The following is a 25,899-nucleotide window of genomic DNA, read 5'->3' as shown; positions in this document are numbered from 1 at the left end:
ATGGTGGCGCTCAAAATCTGTTTGACGATTGAAACAAAGATATTCACATCTCATAAAGATCTTTGTTCAAAGTTTTTATGAGAGTTAAGGGTTACACTGCAACTTTACAAAATCGAAGTTTGCATCATTTGAAACATCAATTGCAGTTACTAGCTCATTGTTACAACCGTAAGCCACGAAAGAGCCATTCGAAGCCAAAATCAAACAAATCCTGTTCATGTAATTTTCAATATTTGGCTCTTCAAAAGTTTCATTCAAATTGACAAAACTGACATTCTGTTCATACATCCATTCGTATTTGTCACCAAGTCGCATGGAAGTTGCACCCACATACACTCCCGGATGTGGTCGAATTTTTTGGGCAAATTTGATTTTTGCGACCTCGTCTTTGAGTACTGCAACTTTGAAGTTGTATTCTCTGATGTATTTTCTGGCCTCATACATGTTTTTCTAAAACGAATCCCATTACAATTTTTTATTACCCGGGCTGACCACTATAAACCCATCTTAGATACCATGTCAAAGTCAGTTATGGCGCGTATGGTATCTTAGATATATCTCAAATGACGAATTTAGGATCGCATATAAAGCACAATGTGCCAAAATTTCCTTTTCTTTTGAATTTTTGAATAAATGAAAAACTTTTTTATTGTGACTCAGATTGTAATCATCGGGGGTTGCTGAAATCCCAGGCTGAAATCCCAGGCCAAAAAGTGGCAATTCCGGAGCAAAAACAACCCAAACGGGGTGTCGTGCGTTCAAAATTGAGTTGTCTCTGGAAACAGAATGAAATTGGGTCGGGCTAAAGTCGAGAAGACGATAAAGCCGATCTAGAATCTTTTCAGGGTCAATTTGCGGGTCAGGCAAGGTCTTATCATAAACCGAGGCCTAAACCTGTAACGGCCCACAACAATCAAACCAAAAATAGGTATGAGGTCAGCTATGAACCAGACGAAAGACGGAATGGCTTTACTGAAAATTTGTTCAGACTAAGTGTTTGTTCATACCCGAATGCCATACCTGCAGCCCAACTCAATCTTGTCGACTCCCTTTTTGATTCGAGGACCTCATCCTGTTGGAAAAGGAAATGCCATGATCGGCAGGGCGGTTTCCGAATAACAAACAGATTTTGGAATGACTTAAAAGCTAGGGGTCAACCATCGACTTACATAACAAAGGTCTACACTGATAACACTGCATAGAGGTAAGAAAAGTTCTGTTGGCCAGCTCCTTGATTAGGGTATACTGCTCGCAGTTTCATATTTGTAAGAAATGAAGGTAAAGTTTTTCTTTCGAAACCAGTAAATTAGATTTCAATCAAAATGTTAAAGGCTTTTAGCTGTTAAATATCTCACCAGTTTCCACTCATTAGAGTGTCTAGTAGGGCTCTGCGTAACTTTCCTAGCGCCGGCTTGATTGACCAAAAATAATTTGATTACATGAGTTACATGAAATTCTGTTTCCAAGGCAATACAACATGGTATCATTTTTGTCTCGAGGAAAATTTTTAAATGCTCTAAAACGAAGCTTGTAGCATTTATATTAGTACTGTCAGTCTTTCTTTTCTATGCCCTTTTTCGCTTGAACGATTTTTTGTCTAACCCATTTGACGTTTCGTCCTGAGAAACGGGATAAACAGATAGCGCCCAGCATGTGTTAAGTGCTCTTAAAGCCTTTCAGCCCTCTAGTCTCCAAGTATGCAGCGATTCACAGAAACGGCTCTGGAGACTTATACTTATGGTGTGAAAGGGCGGTTCTTAGAGGTTGACCCCCCAATCCCCACCCCTGCACAACGTTCAGGCAATTAGAGCCCCGTTCAGACAAAAACCGCCATCCCACCGTTGCCCCCGACCCCACTGCCCCTCCAACAGCCCCCCCCCGCTCTGTGCTTACTTCACGCCCATAAAGCTAACCTCACTATACCGTGGCTGGCTACTGACGAAGCCAAACGCTCGCCGTCGTTTGAGAGCACTTCGCCCGACGTTAGTCGGTTATGTTTATCTTCATGAACCTCTGAAAATTTATTACAGAAAAACAATAGATTAAGAAAATGAGCGATAAACAGGCAAAAAAATTATATAATTAGTTTTTTATATACTAATAAACAAAACTTACGAAAAAACATTTAGCTCAATTATTAGACGAATTTTGATTAGAAAACCGCATAACGTGGAATGAAAAAGGTCTTAAATCGAAAAACTTGAACGATCGCGGAAATCTGAGAATCAATTGATGTGGAAAACATCGCACTTTCAACAAATTTTGCGTCTGGAACAAGAATGACTGGTCACGATTCTCTAAAATATTTTAGCTCCACAAACAATGAATAATTGAAAAACACTATAGAAACGATTCTGCTTGTAAAAGCTTCCTTATTTAAGGAATAATCGCGTCGGATTCAGTTGACCTCTTATTTATTAAAAGTTTTATTTGTGAAAGAAAAACAACGCGCAGCTTACGTCTAACTCATCTGATACAAAATGTGAAAACGTCTCATATTGAGCTCCCAAAATCAATTCCTGAAATTTGTTTTTTTAGCTCTGTTCCTTTGAGCAGAAAGCTTTCCTCAAAAACATTGCTGGGTGTAATGTTGCATTGTTAGAAACTATAGAAAAAGGTGACCGGCTCCACTTATAGCCCACTTCGGAATAAACCTCTCATGGCTCCTTTAAATGGCTTTGTTTCTTGTCAAATATGGAATATATTTATTTTAACATACTCCCTATTTTTTTGTATCTGAAACTCTTTTGCAAAATAAAATCAGAGTATGCCTTTATTTTACTCGGACTAATTTTTTGAGTAAAACTTTTTCGAAAAACGAGCAAGTGTACTTTCAACATATTATCAGTGTCTGCTTTCATCGAAAAACTTTTCTTTCTTATTTTAGACTTTCTGTCAAATGGCCTATAATAAGAAAATAATATATTTTGTAATTTGTCTTCTTTCATTCTATAAACACCAACAGAGTGGAGTCAGAAAAAAATGGTGCTGTAGGTTCAAATGTTTTTTTTCGAAAAAAATGTTCGAATCAATCTTTTTCGAAAAGTCTTTTAAAATTTTCTGAGACATTATATTGGATGGATGCAGATCAATAAATAAAAAAAATACTGCTGACCAGATACCACTCAAAATCAAGATTTCCAGATACTGCATTGGTTTTTTCCTAAATATCTTGGCCAAATAAAACTGGTGGAAATCTTTCACTATTTTTCTCAGAATAGCGTTTGGTGGCAGATATAAGAAGCGGCAAATTGGCCCAAAAAATCTATTTTGTTTTTTTTTCTATGGAACCAGTACTCTAGTCATGTCCCAAGTTATATGTGGTCAGTGTCGACCCTCAAGTAAGATTTAGTAACTCGAGTGAAACAGGCGTAACTTCAGCTGGCAAAGTTTACTTTATTCGGGATGGTAATTTCTGTTTATGTACTTAAAACTTTTGGTATATCTCGTAATGATTGTCATCTTATTATTCGACTAGGCTATGTGTGTGCTTTGTGGTATTACGTACCACCAAGCTTAAGTATAAAGGATGCCTTAGTATTTACCAGTTATAATCTACAAAAGTATGACGTTATTCTGATCAGCTTTAATTTTGGTGACTGGTAATATTTTTAGACTATTCGGAATCAACTATGCATGGGCAAACTCTTTGACATGTATATAAATATAATGAGATTATGCTACTCATAAAGAAAAAAAAACGCTTGATTCGCAGTTTCAGAACTGAATGTGCGTTTTAGTTTTTTAGCGTGTTTTTATACGGGTACACTGCATGATTTTTTTTAAAAACTAAGTTGCATAAATTGACCACAAATGTTACATAATTTACCGTGTATTGTGATAACGCCTTGGTCTGCGGGGGGGGGGGGGGGGTTAAATGCAGATATGCATAATTAGTATACTTAAGGTGAAAATAGATATATCTAGATTCACCTTAAATAAAACTAATTTTGATTGTCTGCATGGGAACATTCTCGAAGTTATCGAAAGTTTTTTGTCATTATAATCATACTCGAAGTAGCGCGTAGCAGCTGTTTCTCTGTTGGTCCAGGCAAAAGTATCCATAGTAGGGGTTCCGGACAGTACCCAGAGACGCTTTTATTCTCACTGCCATTTCATCTCTTCTCAGTCTTGGAGGAGAGAAAGTACACACACTCTCATAACGAAGATTGCATTGTTGCGCAACCCAGTTGATTCGATAATCAGATGTTTCGACTAAAAATGACATCCCTAGTTTAGAAATCAGAAGAATGCATAAGCCGATAGGGTGATACTGGGCACCCAATCATCACATGCATTCTTCCTCGGTTTTCCAAACCTACCCGACCAATCAGGTTGTTCTATTTTTATATAACACGGTAAGCTTAATCATTTTCCTTTTGCAATTCTAACTAAACATTGAGCGTCATTATTTCTGCTGCTGAATTGTTTCCTGTTGAGTGCGCTTTTGTGTTTATTAAAATTTGTATAAGTGTAAAAGCGCGCGCGTGTGTCTGTGTGTGCGTGTGTGTGTGTGCGTGTGTGTGTGTGTGTGTGTGTGTGTGTGTGTGTCTGTGTGTGCGCGCGCGTTCGTATGAGTGTATGCGTGTGTGAGACCGTCAAAGTAGCTTCCTGTTTGTTAGAGCAAGCACATTAATTTATCATAGCCCTGATATTCAGTACGTTGCAAATTTTGTCTTCGGGTACAAAAAAAACCGTATCTGAACAAACTTATTCATTGTCACACTTTTTTTATTAGCCCACTCATTGTCACACTTGTAACCACTATCGGAACCTTAACACACACACACACACACACACACACACACACACACACACACACACACACACACACACACACACACACACACACACACACACACACACACACACACACACACACACACACACATATATATACACACACACACACACAAACACACACGCGCACGCACGCACGCACACACACACACTTACAGACAAGGCTCCAACTCCAGCTTCAACATTCCCAAAACCAGACTCAAAATGACCGACGATAACTTCTGGACACGAAACGGAACACTGCATAACATTCTGAGTAAACATATCGACTTAACAACGAAAGAAAATAGAAAAGCACGAATAACACAGCAGTTTTGAAAATTCTTTGAAAAGTTCAACGAAGCCAATCAATGTACCTGGAGGATACTTTGCCAATGCACGAACTGTAACCAACACTCCAAACTTACTCACTATTATGTGGTGATCTGGACTGATACGGCGATCGTGAATTTGAAAGTGAACGGTTGGAATTTCTGTGGTAGCTGTTACTACGTTTCCTGTTATTTGAATACTTTCGGTAATTTTTGTTTCTGTTATAACTATTTTATCTGTTTCGGTTATTGTTGTCATATCTGTTTTGTGATCTATTATTACTATAAGATCGATGGTTGCTGTATGATCTATTATTGCTGTATGGTCTACTCGAGTATCTACTATTTTTATTATAGGTTCGATTACTTCGGTTACTTGGGTATCACCAAATTTCGGTTAGGTGTTCTACTTCTAAGGTTATATTAAACAGGTGAAGTTGAAGGTAATTGTCTACCGTTGAGGTTATTTGAACTTATTTGTCTGTTTTGTTAAATTCTGGTTACTTCTCATGTGACCGTAGAGTGATTTTTCTCGTGGTTTACTTTGTTGTTCTCTATGTGGTCTTTTGGAAAATCTACCTTTGGTATGACCGTGTGAAATACAATAATTGCATAATAATGCAAACTTTGGTCTGCCTTCGAAATTTTTTCTATCATATATATTGTTGATTCCATTCAATACTTTACAGACTGCGTCTTCAAATTGATCAAGATTGCTTTGGTTTAGGTTATCTGTATTGCTACATATGTCTGATATTTGGTTAATATCTATTTACTGGTTACCGGTGCTTTGATTTACTTCATACAATGGTTTATGGTTGTTAGTGATAGTCCTGGTTAAGTCCATTTGATCTATTTTATCAATTAAGGTTTTAAATGGCATTTCAGGTTGTAGAAGTGTTGGTTTGTGATTCGCGTGTTTTTTCAACGCTGCCGTTTTTAGTTCATTATCTAAACATCGTATAAAAGTTTGTTTCATTTTTCTATTTTTGTAATCTTCAGTGTATAAGCTGTATGCTGTTTTGACTAATGTTTCAATTCTTAATGCTAGTGATCTTAATGATTCTTCTGTATGTTTTTGAATTTGTTGGAGCACTATTTTGGCTTGTTGTTTAGAGTTTTCGGAATCAAACATATCCGAAAATTTTTTGCAGAATAGTTCCCAATCCAATTTGGTTTCACTTGGTAAGGTGGAATACCATTTTTGAGCAGGTCCTTGTAAGGTGTGTAGGATCAATGCTGCTCTTTTTACTTTCCACTGATGATGCCCAGGTTTGTTTACTGGTTCTATACCGTTACTGAATATCATTGCTGCGATGATACTTTTGAGATATTCTTCAACTGTATATCCAGGATCAGTGCCATCAAATGATTTAATTGTTGTGGGTACTGACCCATTTGAGCTCAGGATTTCTATTTGTGGTTCTTCCTTTATACTCATTGAGGTTAATTGTTTATAAAATGGTAAAGGAGGTTCGGTTATGGAATTATTCTGGATTTCGGTGTTTTCAGACTGTTGTTGTCTCTGATCGTTTATTTCGGTTATTCGTCTATTTTGTGTATTTATTGCATTCCTTTGAGTTTGTTGTGTATTGAACTCAATTATTGTTTGTTGTATTTGATCATAAACTTCGATTAATTGTGTTTCCTGTTTTCGCTCCTGGAGGTTTTCGCTCATTCTGTTAAACTTTTTCTCCATATTTTCTAGAAGTCTGTTAAAATTTGCTTCTGTTAGTCATGTACTTTGGTTTTCGTTAAAGCTTGATGTCGCAATGTGATTATTTGTAATTTTAGGTACTACTGGGTTATAGGTGTATTCGTTATTATTTCCAAATCCAAAATGAATGTGATTTTGTTGTACTGTCTGTTTTTTGTTTCTATCTGTTTCCATTGCAACTTGTGAATATGAATCACTTTCGTCGTCTGTATCATTTAGGCGTTCACGCTTGTTATTTTTATGAGTGAAAAGGTTTGCACTCAGATTCTTGTCTGGTACAAGTGTTGATTTCCGTTTCTCCGATTGTACTGTAAGGTTTTCTTTTGGTGTCGAAGTGAACATTATATTTTTTGGTGTTGTCATTGTTGGTGATCCAGTTTGATCTCTATCATAAATTTTAACTATTTTGTGTTGTACTGTTATAGAATTAATAATATTTGAGCTGATGTGCAGTATACTTTCGTGGTAGGGTGATGTGTGTTTTTAGTCCCAGAGTTGTTGTAACTCTGTTTTTTCTAGGTAGGGTATTTCCTTTTCGAATGCTTTCCCAATTAAGGATCGTATATTATTAATATATTCAATATTTTCTAACCAAAATAGATAGCATATTTCTGATGCTATCTTCAAGATATCTACCGCTGTTTCATGATCGATTTCTCTCCTGATTTCAATTATTCTGGCTAACCAACTTCCAAAGTTTTTGATGTGTGATCTTAGTGTAACATATATTGATGGATTATTTGTTTCTCGTATTATTTTAAGGTACGGTGTGCTATCTTTGAGTATTTTGTAAGTTGTTTGGTTTATAGCTGTGGTTTTATCTCTGTCATGCTTTGATTCATGATTATGTCAGAAGATTCATACTATTTTTTCTAAGGTGTATTCTGTGTGGTTATTATATTGTGTTATTTTTTTATTATTTTCGTCGTTTAATTGAAATATATAATTTTTGTTTAATTGATCAGTTGTTAGAAATATTGCGGGTATATAATGTGATAAGTGGTGTTTATTTAAGGTGTGTTGGGTTACTGGTTTGGTGTCTAAAAGTAGGTTAATTTTTAAATTTTTTTTTATTTTTGTATCTATTTATTTTCTGGTGTACAATCAGGTGATATACTAAAAGGTGTTAACGATATATCGTTATCCATTATATTGGTTAATACTATACTAATATAGTACAGGTGGTTGCACTATCCAGGTGAATAATGAAAAAAAAATAAGAATCAAATGAAAAGGTCGGTGGTTGGTTTTCTGAATGCTACCAACACTGGTCGCACCAGATAAGACGTGTTCTGAGCTTATCTTTAAATAGGATACTTCTGGAAATGTCTTATGGTCGTCTCAAGAATAGTAATGATCTTAAGGCTTACCTGAATAAATAAAGTTCTATGACTCTAGTCTGTTACTCTTCGATGGGAGTACTAATGGATAGAGCACGGGCCCCAATGCTGCTATATAGACTTAGTCTCAAATATGTTTCACGAGCGAAGTAGAGAGAGTTTTATATACTTTATTGTTATATCAGGTCTGACTCTGAAGGAACCAACTAAAGAGTGAAAAGAAAGGTTTTAGCACATTTCTAAAAGGGAAACTAATAAATATAATTTTATCCAATCAGAAACGAGTATTTGAGCTTCAAAAAATAATTTATTCTCTTTTGAATAAATAGTTTTTTAAAGTTTATTTCTGGATATCAATCAAGACTGACTCCATATTCAGGTTTTCCTAAATATAATTTTGTGTCCCTTTTGAGTTGATTGGAAATTAAAATTATTCTTTTTGCTTGATTTGCTTGTAATAGTTGTTATATTGCTAAGACTGTCATTAAATATTTGTAGTTCTACTTTATTTTTTCTTGCGACCTTCAAACGAAACAACCAATTGAATGGAACAAAACTTTTGTTCATCTGTTTTGCTTCAATATCTTTGATCCAAATTTGTCTAATTGAATAAAAAGCTCATCATTCATCAAATCAGCTAGTTCTTTCGTTTTCAGACCAAAAAATGCAGAGTCAAAATCAAACGTCTTTGATGTCCGACAATCCATCAAATTCGAAAGACATTGAGTTTTATGAGAAATTTGATATAGCTATTCGTCAGTTGGAGCTAGTACATCAAGCAATTACTATTTCGATAGATGACAAATCTTTTACATGGATTGACGTCATAAGAAACCTGGAAAGCAAAAAGGCTTTTAGAAACGTGCTCTATCATATGGGTCTCCATACATCTTCTGGACCAAATTGTTTGGAGGCTGGAAGGTTGTTATAGAAAAATTGGTAAGCCCGATGGGGCGAAAGTACTCTGTTTACGAGCATTCAATCTATCGCAGGATTATAAGGGTCGTAATGAGAAACCAACGTTACCAACAAACGTGTACAATCCAAGCAAACGTATATAACATTTGTATGACGGCGTTGTATCTTTCACCTTCAAGTATGTATTTTTCAAGCCTGCTCAATTTTAATTTACTTTGAGTTATGACAGACTTTATTAGTTGGGATCTTTTACCGGAGAGAGAAATTGTGTCTGTTTGAGTTTTTTCAATTTACTTATATCTCCCCTTTGTTTTTTCGAAACAGGGTTCATCAAAAGTTGACTTCTTGGTTATTAATTTATTCTCTGCGTCTCAGTGAGATGAATGTAAACGTCTAAACGTCAAAGCCCATTAAAGGTTGCCTTTCTTGAAAGATGTATTGCAGCATGGAACGATTCAATAATGGAGGTATTTGTTTCAAAAAGAACTCGATGAAGTGCAGTTTTTACAAATCTTAAAAGTACTCTTAAATGTCCGCCAACGAGAAATTGCGACTTCATTCGCTTTCGAGTATCAAAAAGTTATTGTCAGAAATCCAATAGTTCAGTATGACGTATCTAATTGAGTGGACATTTCAAAAAAAAGAGAGGCTCTTCTGCGTCTTGGCGGCTCCTCCAAATGTAAAGCAAATGATTTTCTGTATATGGCAGCAAAATTTCAAGCAAGTATGTTACTAAACCAGTCACGTGATGAAATTGTGCTTTTTCCTGTTGCTTTCATTTAAGTAAAACTTGTTTCATAATTTTGCTCAATCATGCTGCTGCTGCTGTATTTTAACTGTGCTGCTAACTCTTTTTCTTTCAAAAATGTATCTGTGTTCTACTGATGAGCTCAGTTTTTGAACTCAAGTTTTCCAATTCTATAATGGTGACCTATCAATTTCTTCTTATTCCAATAATCGCATGTAATTTATAAATTTGTTTTTGGTTTAGAAGGCTGTCTCTATTGCTTTTCGAACCAATTTTAAACACCAAAAAACAGGCGGCAATTCCAAAAATCTTTCCTGCAATTCAATCTCTAGTTCTGAATTTTTTTCAGACATTGAACATTTCGAGCAAAAACACACCAACCAGTAGCAACAGCAGCGATGCTAATGTAGTTGAAGTTTCTGACATGAGCGTGTCTAGCAGCTTGGATCTATCATCCTTTTATCAAATAACAGGAAGAACGAAAAGAAGGAGCTCCCTACAGGCGGTTAGTGTGATTTTGAGTTCAGCTTCTGAGGTATTGAAACAAAAATTGACAAGATCAAAGACATTTTCAGTCACTTGAAAAGTTTACTTTTGAAGAATAGAATCGTGAAAAGGAGAACACTGATCAAGGAGAAAACTTATGCTTTATCTTTAAAAGCTCCCAGTGTGAGTCAGCCAGTTAATACACCTTTTCAGGAAGCGGCCGATACTAACACCAATTTTGTGCTAAATGAAAAAGAGCGTTTTTTAATTCAATTGAAGGACTTGATATCAATAGAGATATGAAAGTTTTAAAAGCATCCTGTCTTTATTTTCAAGGGGTGGCTATAAAACAGGCGGAACTCATAATCGAACTATCCAATATGCTAACATTCATAAGACAGAATCAGTTCCATCATTTAATTCAGATGAAGGAAATGATTACTTAATAGCAGCTCTAGGTGTAGACATGCCTCTGGCAGATAATTGTCTACAACAGGCAAAGAAACAATTGTCGAAGAAACACAAGCAGGATTTGGAGAAAAAGAAGTTGATATTCAGACTGAAACTTTTTTAAGTTCAGATAACGATTTCGAAAATAGTGCGACTCTGACACCAAAAAACATAACAGTGTGCGATGCAAAGTTCATGGGGGTTTATTCAAAGAGATTCAACGATGACCAGAATAAGCACATCGATTTGTTGTACAACTCAGATGCAGAGAACGTCGATGTAATCAGGTCAGTGAAAGGCTCATTGACTGTTCGCTAATATTGCTATGCTTGGCAGAAAAAGTTCTCTGCTGTTAAACGTTTGTGTGAAGCCAGTTCTTTTACAGAGTATCGCTAGCCATAATGCTGGAAGTGGACTTCACCTAATTTCAATTCTGATACTTTTGGAGAACAGGCTTGTTCCTTTTATCGTTGCCATTTTTTCTGTCTTCTGTAAAGATTCTTTGGATGCGCATATAACTAAACGTATTTGCTCTTACTTCTACAAATATCCTGGGTGTAATCTTTCTGTTTCTCGGCACTGGGCGTCCACTCGTCAGTTAAGCAAAAGACGCTGCACAACTTTTTCGCGGCTTTACATTTTCTCATAGGAAAAAAGCATGACTGTTTTGTGCAGACTCCACAAAAACGGGCGAGTTGAGATTTAGAAACCGATGATGGCGTAAGCAAAACTGTGAAAGACAGTAACGTGCTAATTGAGAGTTAAAAAATCAAAAACCTTCGTCATCTCTTCAATTCAGTGGTAATTTCCAACTCTTCATTTCTGCGACAGGAAGAAGCTGGACAACATGCTGTGCCAGACAAAAATATCTGGGTTTTCGACATTGAAAATATTCATAGCTATCAACCAAAGGAGATACACAAACCAGTTCTCTTGATGGCAAAATTATTTGTTGGAGTTGGGAAAATTTTTGTTTGTTACATCTCCGACTTTTGTTTCTGGTTGTTTGACATTAAAAAGCGTGTCAGAAAATGCGAATGGTTTTGCTCATTTTGGAAGTGGATAAGACTTTCTGCCAATTTTGGAATGGCTGTATGAGAATCAAAAATTTATTCCAAAAATTGCTCTGAGAGGGAACAAAATTGTGTATTCAAAGAAAATAATAAACGTTCTTTGATTCTTACCTGTTCAGACGTTTCCCTCCTGTAAACTTTAAAAAAACACATACCATTGAAGAGAGAGAGAAAAGATTTCCCCATTTCTTACTTCATTTGCAGCTTTTGAAGGTACAACAACTTTCCGTTCAAGTTCATCGTGTCCCGATGACCAAGAAGGCAGCTTGCTGAGTATTGTTTCTGCTGATAGCGCTCATTGCATTAGTAGGAGAGATTATAGACTTTCAAAACTCCAAGTAACGAACTGTAAAGCCCGGGTGTTGAAAAAATATTGCCAACAGGATGCGAGTGGAGTTCAGGAACCAGAAATTGCCTTCTTACACGGTCAGTTTTTGTCACGGTGCTTGTTTGGTGTAAGTTTTCTAAAAGATACTGAGGATTTCAACCAGTTCATTCTTTGGCACCAACAACAAGAGGTGCTTTACAAGAAAAACTTTTTGGCTTAGTTTTTTAAGCTAGCGTTAACAAAATGCTGTCAGTCTGATGAGAAAGGACGTTAAGACTTTTTGACGAGTGTTTAAGAAAACATGCAACCGCATTGACCCTTTTCAAATAGCATGCATAGTATGTATATATATATATATATATATATATATATATATATATATATATATGTATTGACAACTGTTCATGCCTCTAGTCTCTATAGCAATATTACCATCAGCAGATAACAGGCGACGAATGAGACCTCAATCCCGGCTAATGAATGCCTCTGCTTGATTGATGGTACAGAGAAGGATAAAAACAAAAGTCTTGACACCATGTTTTACCAATGTGTTTTCTTGGCCGGTTTTGCTTCAAAAAAGGATAAAAAACTCTCGAAGAAAAAATTGGCTCTTTTTGTGTAGATGGCCTAATGTTGAAAACGAAACACTCTCTTGGAGAAAGGTTGGAGAAACGAACCTAAAGTCATGTACACAGCTGCTGGTTTTTTGTTGTTACTATCACGGCTGCTACCAAAGCTATCCGAATCAAAAAAATTTTAACAACGGAATGAGAATGGTTGTGGAAGAAAGATTACAGTTTCTCCAGTCTCAAAATGAAAACAAAGTTTGCCACAAAACTACGGATGGTTTTGTTTTATGTTATTAAGTCATGCAAAATAGTCGTGCACTTTAAGTCGTTCAACTGACACTCCCAGGTTTTTTGCATGACTTAAAACATAGTGTAAACCATCCGTCGTTTTGTGGCAGAATATGTTTTCATTTTTAGACTGGAGAAACTGAAATCTTTCTTGAAATGTGGTAAATTGAGGCTCTTCTTTAGTCAATCTCAGGTTTTAAAAGCTCTTCTTGATCGGGATAACTTTTGTAGCAGCCGTGATATTAACAACCAAAAACTCAAAAAAGCAGCTTTGTACATAATTTTAGCTTCATTTCTCCGATCGTTCTCTAGAAAATGTTTTTTCAGCATTAGACCATTTACAAGACAAGGGCAATTGTCTCCAATTTCTATGCACTTTTTTGAAGCAAAACCGGCCAACAAATTTGATTTCTAAAACATGATGTCAAAACTCCCTCTCTGTACGTTCCATCAAGCAGATTCATTGATTAGCCGGGATTGAAGTCTTATCCGTTGACTGTTATCTGTTTGATGGTAAAATAGCTATAGAGGCTGGATGCATAAACAATTGGCGATATATACAAATGAATACAAGCTGATGCAGCAGTACATGCTATTTGAAATGGCTCAATCTTGTTGCATGTTTTCTTATACTGTCGTCAAAAAGTCGTAATACACTGTTTCAACAGTTCAATGTCAGACTGGCAGCATTTCGTCAACGCTAGCTGAAAATCTTATATCAAATGTTTTTTTTCTTGTAAAGCCCTAATGTTTTGTCAACACCCGGGCTTTACAGTTCGTTACTTGGAGTTTTTAGAGTCTATCATCCCTCCTAATAATGCAATGCGGGCTATCGGCAGAAACGGTACTCAGCAAGTCGCATTCGTGGTCATCGGGGCACGATGAACTCGAATAGAAAATTGTTCTACCTTCAAAAGCTGCAGATCAAATATGAAAACGGGGGAAGCACACTTTCTCCTTCTCTCCAATGGTAAATGTTTTTGAAAATTTCCGAAAAGGGATAGTTATAAACAGGTGAGAATCAATAAATCGTTTATTTCCTACTTTATATACACAACTTTGCTCCCTCTCAGAACAATTTTTGGAATAAAACTTTGTTTCTAATACAGCCATCCCCAAATTGGCAGAAAAGCGTATCCACTTCCAAAATGAGCAATAAACCATTCGCATTTCCTGGCACTCTGTTTGTTGTCAAACAATCAGAAACAAAGTGGGAGTTTTTCCCCAAATCCGTCAAATAAATTTGAAATCAAGAGATTAGGTTTGTGTACCTCTCTTCGTTGACAGCTCCTATTAATTTCAATGTCGAAAGCCAGATCAGGCACAGCATGTTCTGCTTTTTCCTGTCGCTGAATGGAAGCATTGGAATTGGACACTGAATTGAAGAGATGACTGGTTTTATGAAATTTTTGGAAGCATCGGTTTCTAAAGCTGAACGCGCCCGTTTGTGAAAACTCTGTACAAAACAGTCATGTTTTTTACCTAAGAGAAATTGCAACAACCGCGAATAAGCTATGCAGCGTCTTTTGCTGCACTGACGTTTGGATCTCAGTGCCGAGAGATTGCACCCAGGATATTTTTAGAAGTAAGAGCAAATACGTTTAGTTATATGCGCATCCAAAGAATCTTTACAGAAGACAGAAAAAATGGCAACGATAAGTGGAACAAGCCCGTTCTCCAAAAGTATCAGAATTGAAATTAGGTGAATTCTACTTCCAGCACTATGGCTAGCGATACTCTGTAAAAGAACTGGCTTCACACAAACGTTTAACAGCAGAGAAATTTTTCTGGCAAGCATAGCAATATTAGCGAACACTCAATGAGCCTTTCACTGACCTGATTACATCGACGTTCTCTGCATCTGAGTTGTACAACAAATCGATGTGCTTATTCTGGCCATCGTTGAATCCCTTTACATGAACCCCCGTGAGCATTGCCTCCTACACAATTATGTTCTAGGGTAACAGAGCTGCAGTTTTTACCAGCAAAAAGAAGTCGTCAAAAAACCATTTTTCCCGCACTATTTTCAAAATCGTTAACTGAAATTGAAAAATGTTTCAATAAGAATATTAACTGCTTTTTCTCCAAATACTGCTTGTATATCTTCGAAAACTGTTTCTTTGCCTTTTGTAGACTATAATCTGCCAGAGCCAAGTCTACTCCTAGTGCTGATGTAGAGCAATCGTATGATTCCTCTGAATAAGTAGATGTAGCTGGTCTCTTCTGTGATATTATTATTAGCAGATAGGAGATCACAACACGGTAAAAACACGGAGATCACAATAACTTTCATAACTCGTCTGATATCAAACTCTTCGTTCGAATATCAAAAAGGCCTATTTCGTTCAGCTCAAAGTCGGTGTTAAAATCAACTGCTTCCTGAAAAAGTAAATAACCTGGATAAATCAGACTTGGAGCTTTCTAAACTAAAAGGATACGGTGATCAGTTTTCTCCTTTTCACGATTTAATCCTTCTAAAAGGAAATTTTTCAAGTGATTCAAAATATCTTTGATCTTGTCAATTTTTGTTTCAATGCCTCGAAAGCTGATTTCAATGTCACGACTGATCGCCTGTAGGGAGCTCGTTTTTTCATTTTTCCTGTTATTTAGATAGAATGCTGATGGATCCAAATGTTATACGCGCTCATGTCAGAGGCTTCTACTACGTTAGCCTCGCTGCTGTTGCTATTGGATGGTGTGTTTTTAATCGACATGTTCAATGTCCAAAAAAATTCGGGATTAGCGGTCAAGTTTACGAAAAAAGTTTTTAATAACAGCCTCTTTGTTTGGTATTTAAAAATGATTCGGAAAGCAATAGAAACAGCGTTCTAAACAAAATTAAAGTTATATTTTACATGAGATCATTGAAGCAAAAAGAAATTAACAGGTCACTATATAAGAAATAGAAAACTGGATTTCAAAATCTGAGCGCATCAGACATGACAAAAATACATTTTTGAAAGAAAAAGTTGAGCATCTTTGTTAAAATACAGAAGCAGCAAGAGTGGGCAAAGCGATGAAACAATTTTTTTTAGTTGAAAGCAACAGTAAAAAGCACAATTTCAACACTTTGTTGGTTTTGCAACATACTTGCTGGCAAAACTGCTGCCATGTTCTGACAATCATTTGCTTTACATCGGGGGGAACCGCCAAGTCGCAGAAGAGCACATTCAACTTTTTGAAATTTCCATTCCTTTGGATACGTCATACTAACGGTTGGAAGCCTCACAAAAGTTCTCTGATATTCGGAAGCGAATGACGACGCAAATTCTCACCTCTGAGGCCTTTTAAGAGTTGCACAGCCTGGACACCATTGAGTTCTTTCAACCGAATACCTCCAGTATTTTCCCTTGATGAATCGTTCCATGCTGCAAAACACACTTCAAGACAGAAGACTTTTAATGTGCTTTGACGTTTATATTCGTCTCAGTGAAACGCAGGGAACACATTAATAACCATAAAGTCAACGTGTGATGAATCCAGTTTTCAAAAAAACAATGGGGGAGAAAATATATAATTTCAAAAAAACTGAAATAGTCACAATTTCGTTCTCTCATAAACGATTCCAATCAACAAACTCTGTCATAATCAAAGTCGCCTAAAATTGATCAGGCGTTGAAATATACATATATAGAGGTGAAAGATATAAAGCCAACATACAGAGATTATATACGTTTGCCTGAATTGTATACGTTTGTTGATCACTTGAATGATCACTCGGGAATAATCACTGGTTTTGTTTCTCATTACGACTCTTATAGTATCTATATCTGCAAATTGTGTAATGTGACTCATATGATAAAGTACGTTTTAAAAAGCCTTTCTGCTTTCCGGGTTTAATTTGGCTTCAATCCATGTAAAAGATTTGTCGTCTATCGAAATAGTAGTTGCTTGATGTGCTAGCTCCAATTGACGAACATCCATATCAGACTTCTATTAAACCTCAATTTCGTTCGATCATAATGGGTTGTCAAACATCAAGCACGTTTGATTTCAACTCTGCATTTTGTGGTCTGAAAAAAAAGAGAACAAGCTGAATTGATGTTTGTTGAGCTTTTTTGTGAATTAGACAAATTTGAATCAATATTATTGAAGCAAAACAGATGAACAAAACTCGTTTCGTTTGATGATCGTAGGGATGAATAAGGTAGAAATACAACTAATTATTGACAGTCCTCGCATTATAACAAATATTACTAGCATATGAAGCAAAAAGTGAAATTTTAGTTTTCAATCAACTCAAAAAGCACACAAAACTATGATTTGGAAAACCTGAATAATTAGCTATGCTATGGTCCGGCAGCGAAGAACCAAATCCTAAAGAGTAACAATCAAGCAATTAGCATTTTCGTACAAAGTTTTTAATACACTTTGTAACCTAAATTTTTTGAAGAAGTAGGCTTTTTAAATTAGATATTATGAAATCAAAACCGGTTTTGGGCTCTTCCAATGTTGCATTATAATTGAACTCGGTATAAAGGCCCTAATATTGACCTACTGCGATAGCCTTGAAGACTGTACTGCCCAGCGATAACTGGTTGGTAAGTTTAGTGACAGCTACTTTACCGCATCAACCACATACATTTGTGCTATCTTGGCCAATTGAACGTTTCCACAACCCGAAAGAGGACAACAAAGTTATGATTGGGGCTAATTTTTTTCAAAATTGTTCTTTTCGCATTTTTAAGAATCAATAATATCCAACTAAAAAATGTACTGCATATGTCACTGTTAGTTGCTTTAAAGACGCAAAAAAGGAGCTCATGAGGAAGCAAAAAGTTGGGCATTACCTAGTCATTAACGTTGTTATCATCCAGGATCAACAACTTCACTAGTAGAGCTAGCTTGTTGGGAGCTGATGTCAAGAGGCTCCAAAACTTCAATCTTTAAACCCACCTGGATGCCTGGCAAAGCAAGATGCCTTCACAGCAAGATTTTGGCCACAACTGAGATCAGATGCTCGGCAACTGACTATTTAAGAAGAGCAGACAGAATTCATTGATACCTGACTAAAAACATAGCGATATTACTGTTGTTCATTTTTTGAAAAATGGAGATCAGTTGCTCGCTGAATGAGATGTCCAAAAAGAGTTATTATTTTTTTTCTGTGAGTGAACATTTTTCTATGATTTATTTGAAAAGTAGCAAAAGAGTAAAAATTATAATAAACAGGGGGTCACAGATTAAAAACAGCAAGGTCCAACACATTGTTCAGTTTTGATACTTCGAAGTCTTCTTCAGGTGTTATCTTGGTGAATGAAGTTCCATTGTGTTGCCCAATGTACCCTTGTTCCTTCCGTTCAATGATGAAGAGCGCCATTCTAAACGTTTGAAACCAGTCACGCTAAGAAATAATCTTTTGGAGAAAAACAGTTGAGTACAACCAACAACCGTAAAAATTATCAGTTTCTAAGTAACACTTCGATTTTCAATCAAATTATCGTAAATATAGCTCTTGTTAACGATTTTAGCTTGTGTCAAAGAAGTGACAATACAACGCTGGATATCCAAAACGACCTGCAAAAGAGGACTCCACACTTTCGAAGCCAATTTGAGTTGCGTCAGATAATGGGAAAGATCGTAACAAAGGTGACTTGGTATTACCAACAAACTGTAGCTCAATGATTTCACAATATTCAAAAACAAGATGATAAAGAGTGATGTCCACAGGGAAAACAGGCTTATCTTCAAACTGAACGGACAAAAATTTGTTGTGTGTCTCCAGAGGGGACTATTGCCAGCCTAATATGTATCTAAGATCATCGGAAACATTTGTCAGATGAACCCAGTCTTCTTCTTCTCACAGAATAACGACGTCCTTTGACTTTAGCTCTCTTTTCGTGAAAATTTGGAAACCGTTTTTCAATTAATCGTAAATAGATCCTTGCCATTTTTTTCATGCCATCAATCAATTTAAACACGCGATTGTACACGCCTTAAAGAATGCGACGTATTGGTGAGTTCAGTCCGCGTATTTCATTGATATAGTCAACTTTATCTCAAACGATATCGAAGAAATTTTAGCGCAAGCTATGCCACCCTAACGAACAAAACGGTCCTTTTATTATTTTCCAGCTCTATGGGAGCACTGAGTGATAGACGGAAAGAACCGAGTGTGTCAGACCCATACATTTGTGCTATCTTGGTTATTTGAACGTTTCCACTACCACCATGAAGAAGACAACAAAGATTTGAGTGTGGTTAATTTTTTTCAAGATTGTTCTTTTCGCATTTTTAAAAATCAATACTATCCAACTCAAAAAAGTACAGCATATGTCATTGTTAGTTGCTTTAAAGAAGCAAAAACGTGCTTATAAGGAAGGCAAAAGTAGGCCATTACCAAGTCATTAACATTGTTATCATCCTGGTCAACAACTTATTATACAAAGTTTTTAATACACTTTGATCGTTTCTCGTCTTCATTGTCATTGAGCAGATCCATTTTGGTTTTGTACAAAAAAACCAAGCATCCAACAATGATGTTTGATGTTGTTTTTCTCCACGGAACCTAAATTTTTGAAGAAGTAGGCTCTATAAATTAGATATTATGAAATCAAAACCGGTATTGAGCTCCTCCCATGTTGCATCATATTTGCACGTGGTATAAAGGCCCTAATAATGACCTATTGCGATAGCCTTGAAGACTGTACTGCCCAGCAATAATTGGTTTGTAAGTTAAGTGACAGCCTACTTTACCGCATCAACCCCATACCTTTGTGCTATCTTGGTAATTTGAACGTTTCCATTACCCTAAACAGGACAACAAAGTTTCGGTTGTACCTAATTTTTTTCAAAATTGTTCTTTTCGCATTTTTAAAAATCAATAATATCCAACTAAAGAAAGTACTGCATATGTCACTGTTAGTTGCTTTAACGAAGCAAAAAGGTGCTCATGAGGAAGCAAAAAATTGACCATTACCTAGTCATTAACGTTGTTATCATCCAGGTCAACAACTTCACTAGTAGAGCTCGCTTGATGGGAGCTGACGTCAAGGGGCTCCAAAATTCCATTCATGAAACCTGTCTAGATGCCTGGTCAAAAGACCGCGCTTCACAGCAAAATTTTGGCCATGACAAAGGTCAATTGCTCGGCAACTGACCAGTTTAGAAGAGCTGACAGAAGTTATTGATACTTGACTAAAAACATAGCGATATTACTGTTGTTCATTTTTTGAAAAAGTGAGGTCAGTTGCTCGCAGAATGAGATGACAAAAAGAGTTATTATTTTTTTTCTGTGAGTGAACTTTTTTCTATGATTTATTTGAAAAAAAAGTAGCAAAAGAGTAAAAATTATAATAAACAGGGGCCACAGATAAAAAACAGCAAGGTCCAACACATTGTTCAGTTTTGATATTTCAAAGTCTTTTTCAGGTGTTATGTTGGTGAAAGAAGTTCCATTGTGTCGCTTGAAACCAGTCACGCTAAGAACTAATCTTTTGCAGAAAAATAGTTGCGTAGGTACGACCAACAACCGTAAAAATTATCAATTTCTAACTGTCACTTCGATTTTCAATCAAAATAGCGTGAATATAGTTCTTGTTATCGATTTTAGTTTGTGTCAAAAAAGTGACGTTACAACGCTGGATATCCAAAACGACCTGCAAAAGAGGACACCACACTTTCGGGGCCAATTTGTTTTTCGTCAGATAATGGGAAAGATCGTAACAAAGGTGAATTGTTATTACCAGCAAACTGTGGCTCAATAATGTCACAATATTCAAAAGCAAGATGATATAGATGGATGTCCGCAGGGAAAACAGGCTTATCTTCGAACTGAACAAACAAATTTGTTGTGTGTCTCCAAACGGGACTTTTTCCAGCCTAATATGTATCTGAGATCATCGGAAACATTTGCCAGATAAACACAGTCTTTTTCTTCTCACAGAATAACGACGCCCTTCGACGTTAGCTCTCTTTTCGTAAAAAGTTGAAAACTTTTTCAAGTAATCGTAAACAGATCCTTGCCACTTCTTTTCAGGCCATCAATCAATTCAATCACGCTATTGTACACGCCTTCAGGCATGCGACGTTTTGATGAGTTCAGTCCGCGTTCCATTGATATAGTCAATTTTACCTAAAACCTTAAAGCGAGTGTGTCAACCCCATACTTTTGTGCTATCTTGGTTATTTGAACGTTTCCACTACCACCCTGAAGAGGACAACAGAGTTTTGAGTGTGGTTAATTTTTTTTCAGGATTGCTTGTTTCGCATGTTTAAGAATCAATAATATCCAACTCAAAAAAGTACAGCATATGTCATTGTTGGTTGCTTTAAAGAAGCAAAAACGTGCTTATAAGTAAATAAAAAAATGGCCATTACATTGTCATTAACGTTGTTATCATCCTGGTCAACAAGTTCACTAGTAGAGCTCGCTTGTTTGGATTTGACGTCAACGGGCTCCAAAATTTCAAACCTAGAGGGGCTACCTTCATCGTCCTCCAGTGTTATATGAAACCCATTTGGATGCCTGGTTAATCGCGCCCGATTCAGATCAAAATTGTGGACAGGATTAAGATCAATTACCTCGCATTGACTTTTTTGTAAGAACTGACAGAACTCAATAAGACTTTTCTGAAAACATAGCAATATTACGGTTGTTCATTTTTGAAAAAGTGAGATCAGGTGCTTGCTGAATGAGATGACAAAAAGAGGTTTATTATTTTTTTCGTGAGGGAACTATTTAATCTATGATGGATTTAAGAAAGTAGCAAAATGCTAAAAATTAAAGTAATCGGAGGGTCACAGAAAAAACCGAGCTAGGTTGAAAGTCAGTTGAATGGAGGCTTTATTATCTTAAAATGTTCATTATTAGAGGAGTTGCTCTTTTTTACTTTTTTGCTAGCTTTGAACTTGAAGGGAGATCTCCAAATATCTCCTTCCTGATCTTTTTAAATTGATACTTCCTCTGTAGCAGGGATAGCGAAGGTTTCTGTTTTTTAGTCTATTTATCAGATATTGTTTTGTTTTTGGAACTAGAGTATTTAATAGTTTGAATACTTTGTTGTAGGCGCACACACTCATAGTTTTGTGAGCCCCACTCTTACATACTGACTGTTTTCGGTGTCTATGACACATACATTGTCCAGTTTTGAAACTTCAAGAACTTCTTCAGGCGTTTTACTGGTGAAAGAAATTCCATTTTGTCGCTCAATGTATTTTTGTTTCTTTCGTTTTCTGATGCAGAGCTCCATTCTAAATGTTTGAAACCAGTCACGCTAAGAACTAATCTTTTGGGGAAAAATAGTTGCGTAGGTGTACGACCAACTCCCGTAAAAAGCATCAGTTTCCAAGTGTCACTTCGAACTTCAATCAAAATATCGTGAATATAGTTCTTGTTAACGATTTTAGCTTGAGTTTTGTTAAGAAAGCGACAATACCCCGCTGGATTTCCAAAACGACCTACAAAAGAGGACTCCACACACTCACAGAATAACGACGCCCTTCGACGTTTGTTATTTTCTCGGGAAAAATTCAAAATCTTTTTCAATTAATCGTAATGCCCATTTTACAGTAAAATCTGTAATTGTAATTGTAATTGCCCCTCTTTATCATGCTATCAATCAAATTATACACGCTATTGTACACGCCTTTAGGAACGCAACATTTTGATAAGTTCAGTCCGCGATTTTTTTTATTTAGTCTTTTGTACCTCTAACGATAACATCAGTTCCAACGTACACTTACAAATTAACTAATTTAGAATATGCACAAGTTGCACCAAAAATTTACAGTAAACAACAAACTCACACCTCAAATTCCATTTCAATAAAAGATTTCGAACCCTTTTAACGTCCCGGGTTGAGTTTTTCCGCCCAAAGTGACGTAAGAGTGGGGCAGCAATGGGAGGATTTTTTTAGGAAAATGCAGCTCAAAACTCTTACTTATTTTTGGGCTGCATTGGGCTTCCAACGGGGGTAAAATGGTGTAAGAGTGAGGGTGTAAACTACCTTCAAACCTACATCTTTTTGGTCTGTCAAGGGGGTTAAAATGATGTAAGAGTTCGGGGTAATTTGTCCAAAATCTCTTGTATTCAAAAACTCTTTGCATCACTTTTTTTACGAAGAAAAGGCTCTACAATAACTGCGCACATATTTCCACGATGAAAGTAATTCTTTCAATTTGCATAGGTCACTGTCCATATTTAGCCTAGTGCCTGAACCCGACAACTAACTAATGACTAACTGAGACCCAATTCGGCGACAAAACAGTTCGTAGAAGCTATGATACTGATAGTGGCGAAACTGCTTAATTTCTCCTTGATCACAGATAGTTCTCAGAGGCAGACTTCTGTCACTACTCACTATTTAGAATTTCTGTCATTTCAGTTTGCATGATCTGTTGTCAAAAATTCCAGTTAGTACGAATTGTTAGCATTTATTGTGTGAATCATTTTACCACCTCTTAACAAATTACCCACTCACTCTTACACCATCCACCCATTGCAGCCCACGTTTACATGGCAGTTTTAGTCAGGGGGTAATTTCTCAAAAGTCACCCATTGCAACCCATTGCAGCCCACTCTTACATTTCAGTCAGGGGGGTTAATTCCTGAAAAGTCCTCCCATTGCAGCACATTGCAGCCCATTGCAGTCCACTCTTACATGGCAATTTCAGTCAGGGAGTAAATTCCTCAAAAGTCCTCCCACTGCAGACCACTCTTACATGGCAATTTTAGTCAGGGGGGATAATTCCTCAAAAGTCCTCCCACTGCAGCCCACTCTTACATGGCAATTTTAGTCAGGGGGATAATTCCTCAAAAGTCCTGCCACTGCAGCCCACTCTTACATGGCAATTTTAGTCAGGGGGGATAATTCTTCAAAAGTCCTCCCACTGCAGCCTATCGCAGCCCACTCTTACATGGCAATTTTATTCAGGGAGTAAATTCCTCATAAGTCCTCTCACTGCAACCCACTCTTACATGGCAATTTTAGTCAGGGGTGATAATTCCTCAAAAGTCCTCCCACTGCAGCCCACTCTTACATGGCAAATTTAGTCAGGGGGGATAATTCCTCAAAAGTTCTCCCGCTGCAGCCTATTGCAGCCCACTCTTACATGGCAATTTAAGTCAAGGGGGATAATTCCTCAAAAGTCCTCCCACTGCAGCCCACTGTTACCTGGCAATTTTAGTCAGGGGGGTTAATTCCTCAAAAGTCCTCCCATTGCAGCCCACTCTTACATGGCAATTTTAGTCAGGGGCATAATTCCTCAAAAGTCCTCCCACTGCAGCCTATTGCATCCCACTCTTACATGGCAATTTTACTCAGGGAGTAAATTCCTCAAAAGTCCTCCCACTGCAGCCCACTCTTACATGGCGATTTTAGTCGGGGGGATATTTCCTCAGAAGTCCTCCCACTGCAGCTTATTGCAGCCCACTCTTACATGGCATTTTTAGTCAGGGGGGATAATTCCTCAAAAGTCCTCCTACTGCAGCCCACTCTTACATGGCAATTTTAGTCATGGGGATAATTCCTCAAAAGTCCTCCCACTGCAGCCTATTGCAGCCCACTCTTACATTGCAATTTTAGTCAGGGGGGATAATTCCTCAAAAGTCCTCCCACTGCAGTCCACTCTTACATGGCATTTTTAGTCAGGGGGGATAATTACTCAAAATTCCTCCCACTGCAGCTCACTCTTACATGGCAATTTTATTCAGGGGGGATAATTCCTCAAAAGTCCTCCCACTGCAGCCTATTGCAGCCCACTCTTACATGGAAAATTTAGTCAGGGAATAAAATTCCTCAAAAGTACTCTCACTGCAACCCACTCTTACATGGCAATTTTAGTCAGGGGGGATAGTTCCTCAAAAGTCCTCCCACTGCAGCCCACTCTTACATGGCATTTCGAGTCAGGGGGGATAATTTCTCAAAAGTCCTCCCACTGCAGTCCACTCTTACATGGCATTTTTAGTCAGGGGGGATAATTACTCAAAAGTCCTCCCACTGCAGCCCACTCTTACATGGCAATTTTATTCAGGGGGGATAATTCCTCAAAAGTCCTCCCACTGCAGCCTATTGCAGCCCACTCTTACATGGCAAATTTAGTCAGGGAATAAAATTCCTCAAAAGTACTCTCACTGCAACCCACTCTTACATGGCAATTTTAGTCAGGGGGGATAGTTCCTCAAAAGTCCTCCCACTGCAGCCCACTCTTACATGGCATTTCGAGTCAGGGGGGATAATTTCTCAAAAGTCCTGCCACTGCAGCCCACTCTTACATGGCAATTTTAGTCAGGGGGGGATAATTCCTCAAAAGTCCTCCCACTGCAGCCTATCGCAGCCCACTCTTACATGGCAATTTTATTCAGGGAGTAAATTCCTCATAAGTCCTCTCACTGCAACCCACTCTTACATGGCAATTTTAGTCAGGGGTGATAATTCCTCAAAAGTCCTCCCACTGCAGCCCACTCTTACATGGCAAATTTAGTCAGGGGGGATAATTCCTCAAAAGTCCTCCCGCTGCAGCCTATTGCAGCCCACTCTTGCATGGCAATTTAAGTCATGGGGGATAATTCCTCAAAAGTCCTCCCACTGCAGCCCACTGTTACCTGGCAATTTTAGTCAGGGGGATAATTCCTCAAAAGTCCTCCCACTGCAGCCCACTCTTACATGGCAATTTTAGTCAGGGGCATAATTCCTCAAAAGTCCTCCCACTGCAGCCTATTGCATCCCACTCTTACATGGCATTTTTAGTCAGGGGGGATAATTCCTCAAAAGTCCTCCTACTGCAGCCCACTCTTACATGGCAATTTTAGTCATGGGGATAATTCCTCAAAAGTCCTCCCACTGCAGCCTATTGCAGCACACTCTTACATTGCAATTTTAGTCAGGGGGGATAATTCCTCAAAAGTCCTCCCACTGCAGCCTATTACAGC

General features: G+C 37.3%; 1 protein-coding gene across 1 annotated transcript in view; it reads right to left on the bottom strand.

Moving 5' to 3' along the window:
- Positions 1–34: 34 nt before the first annotated feature.
- LOC142353140 (uncharacterized) overlaps positions 35–25,899 on the bottom strand; it is a 169,481-nt gene continuing 143,616 nt past the window's right edge. The window contains exons 9-10 of the mRNA XM_075405348.1: positions 4,013–4,215; positions 35–450 (exon numbers count right to left, since the gene is read on the bottom strand). Of these exons, the coding sequence (XP_075261463.1) occupies positions 85–450; positions 4,013–4,215 (569 nt within the window). The 3' untranslated portion in view covers positions 35–84. The remainder of the gene's footprint in view (positions 451–4,012; positions 4,216–25,899) is intronic.

Source organism: Convolutriloba macropyga, chromosome 14 (genome assembly GCF_964194025.1).
Source record: "Convolutriloba macropyga chromosome 14, txConMacr16.3, whole genome shotgun sequence".
NCBI classification, from domain to species: domain Eukaryota; kingdom Metazoa; phylum Xenacoelomorpha; order Acoela; family Convolutidae; genus Convolutriloba; species Convolutriloba macropyga.
This window is presented reverse-complemented; position numbering and strand designations above follow the sequence as displayed.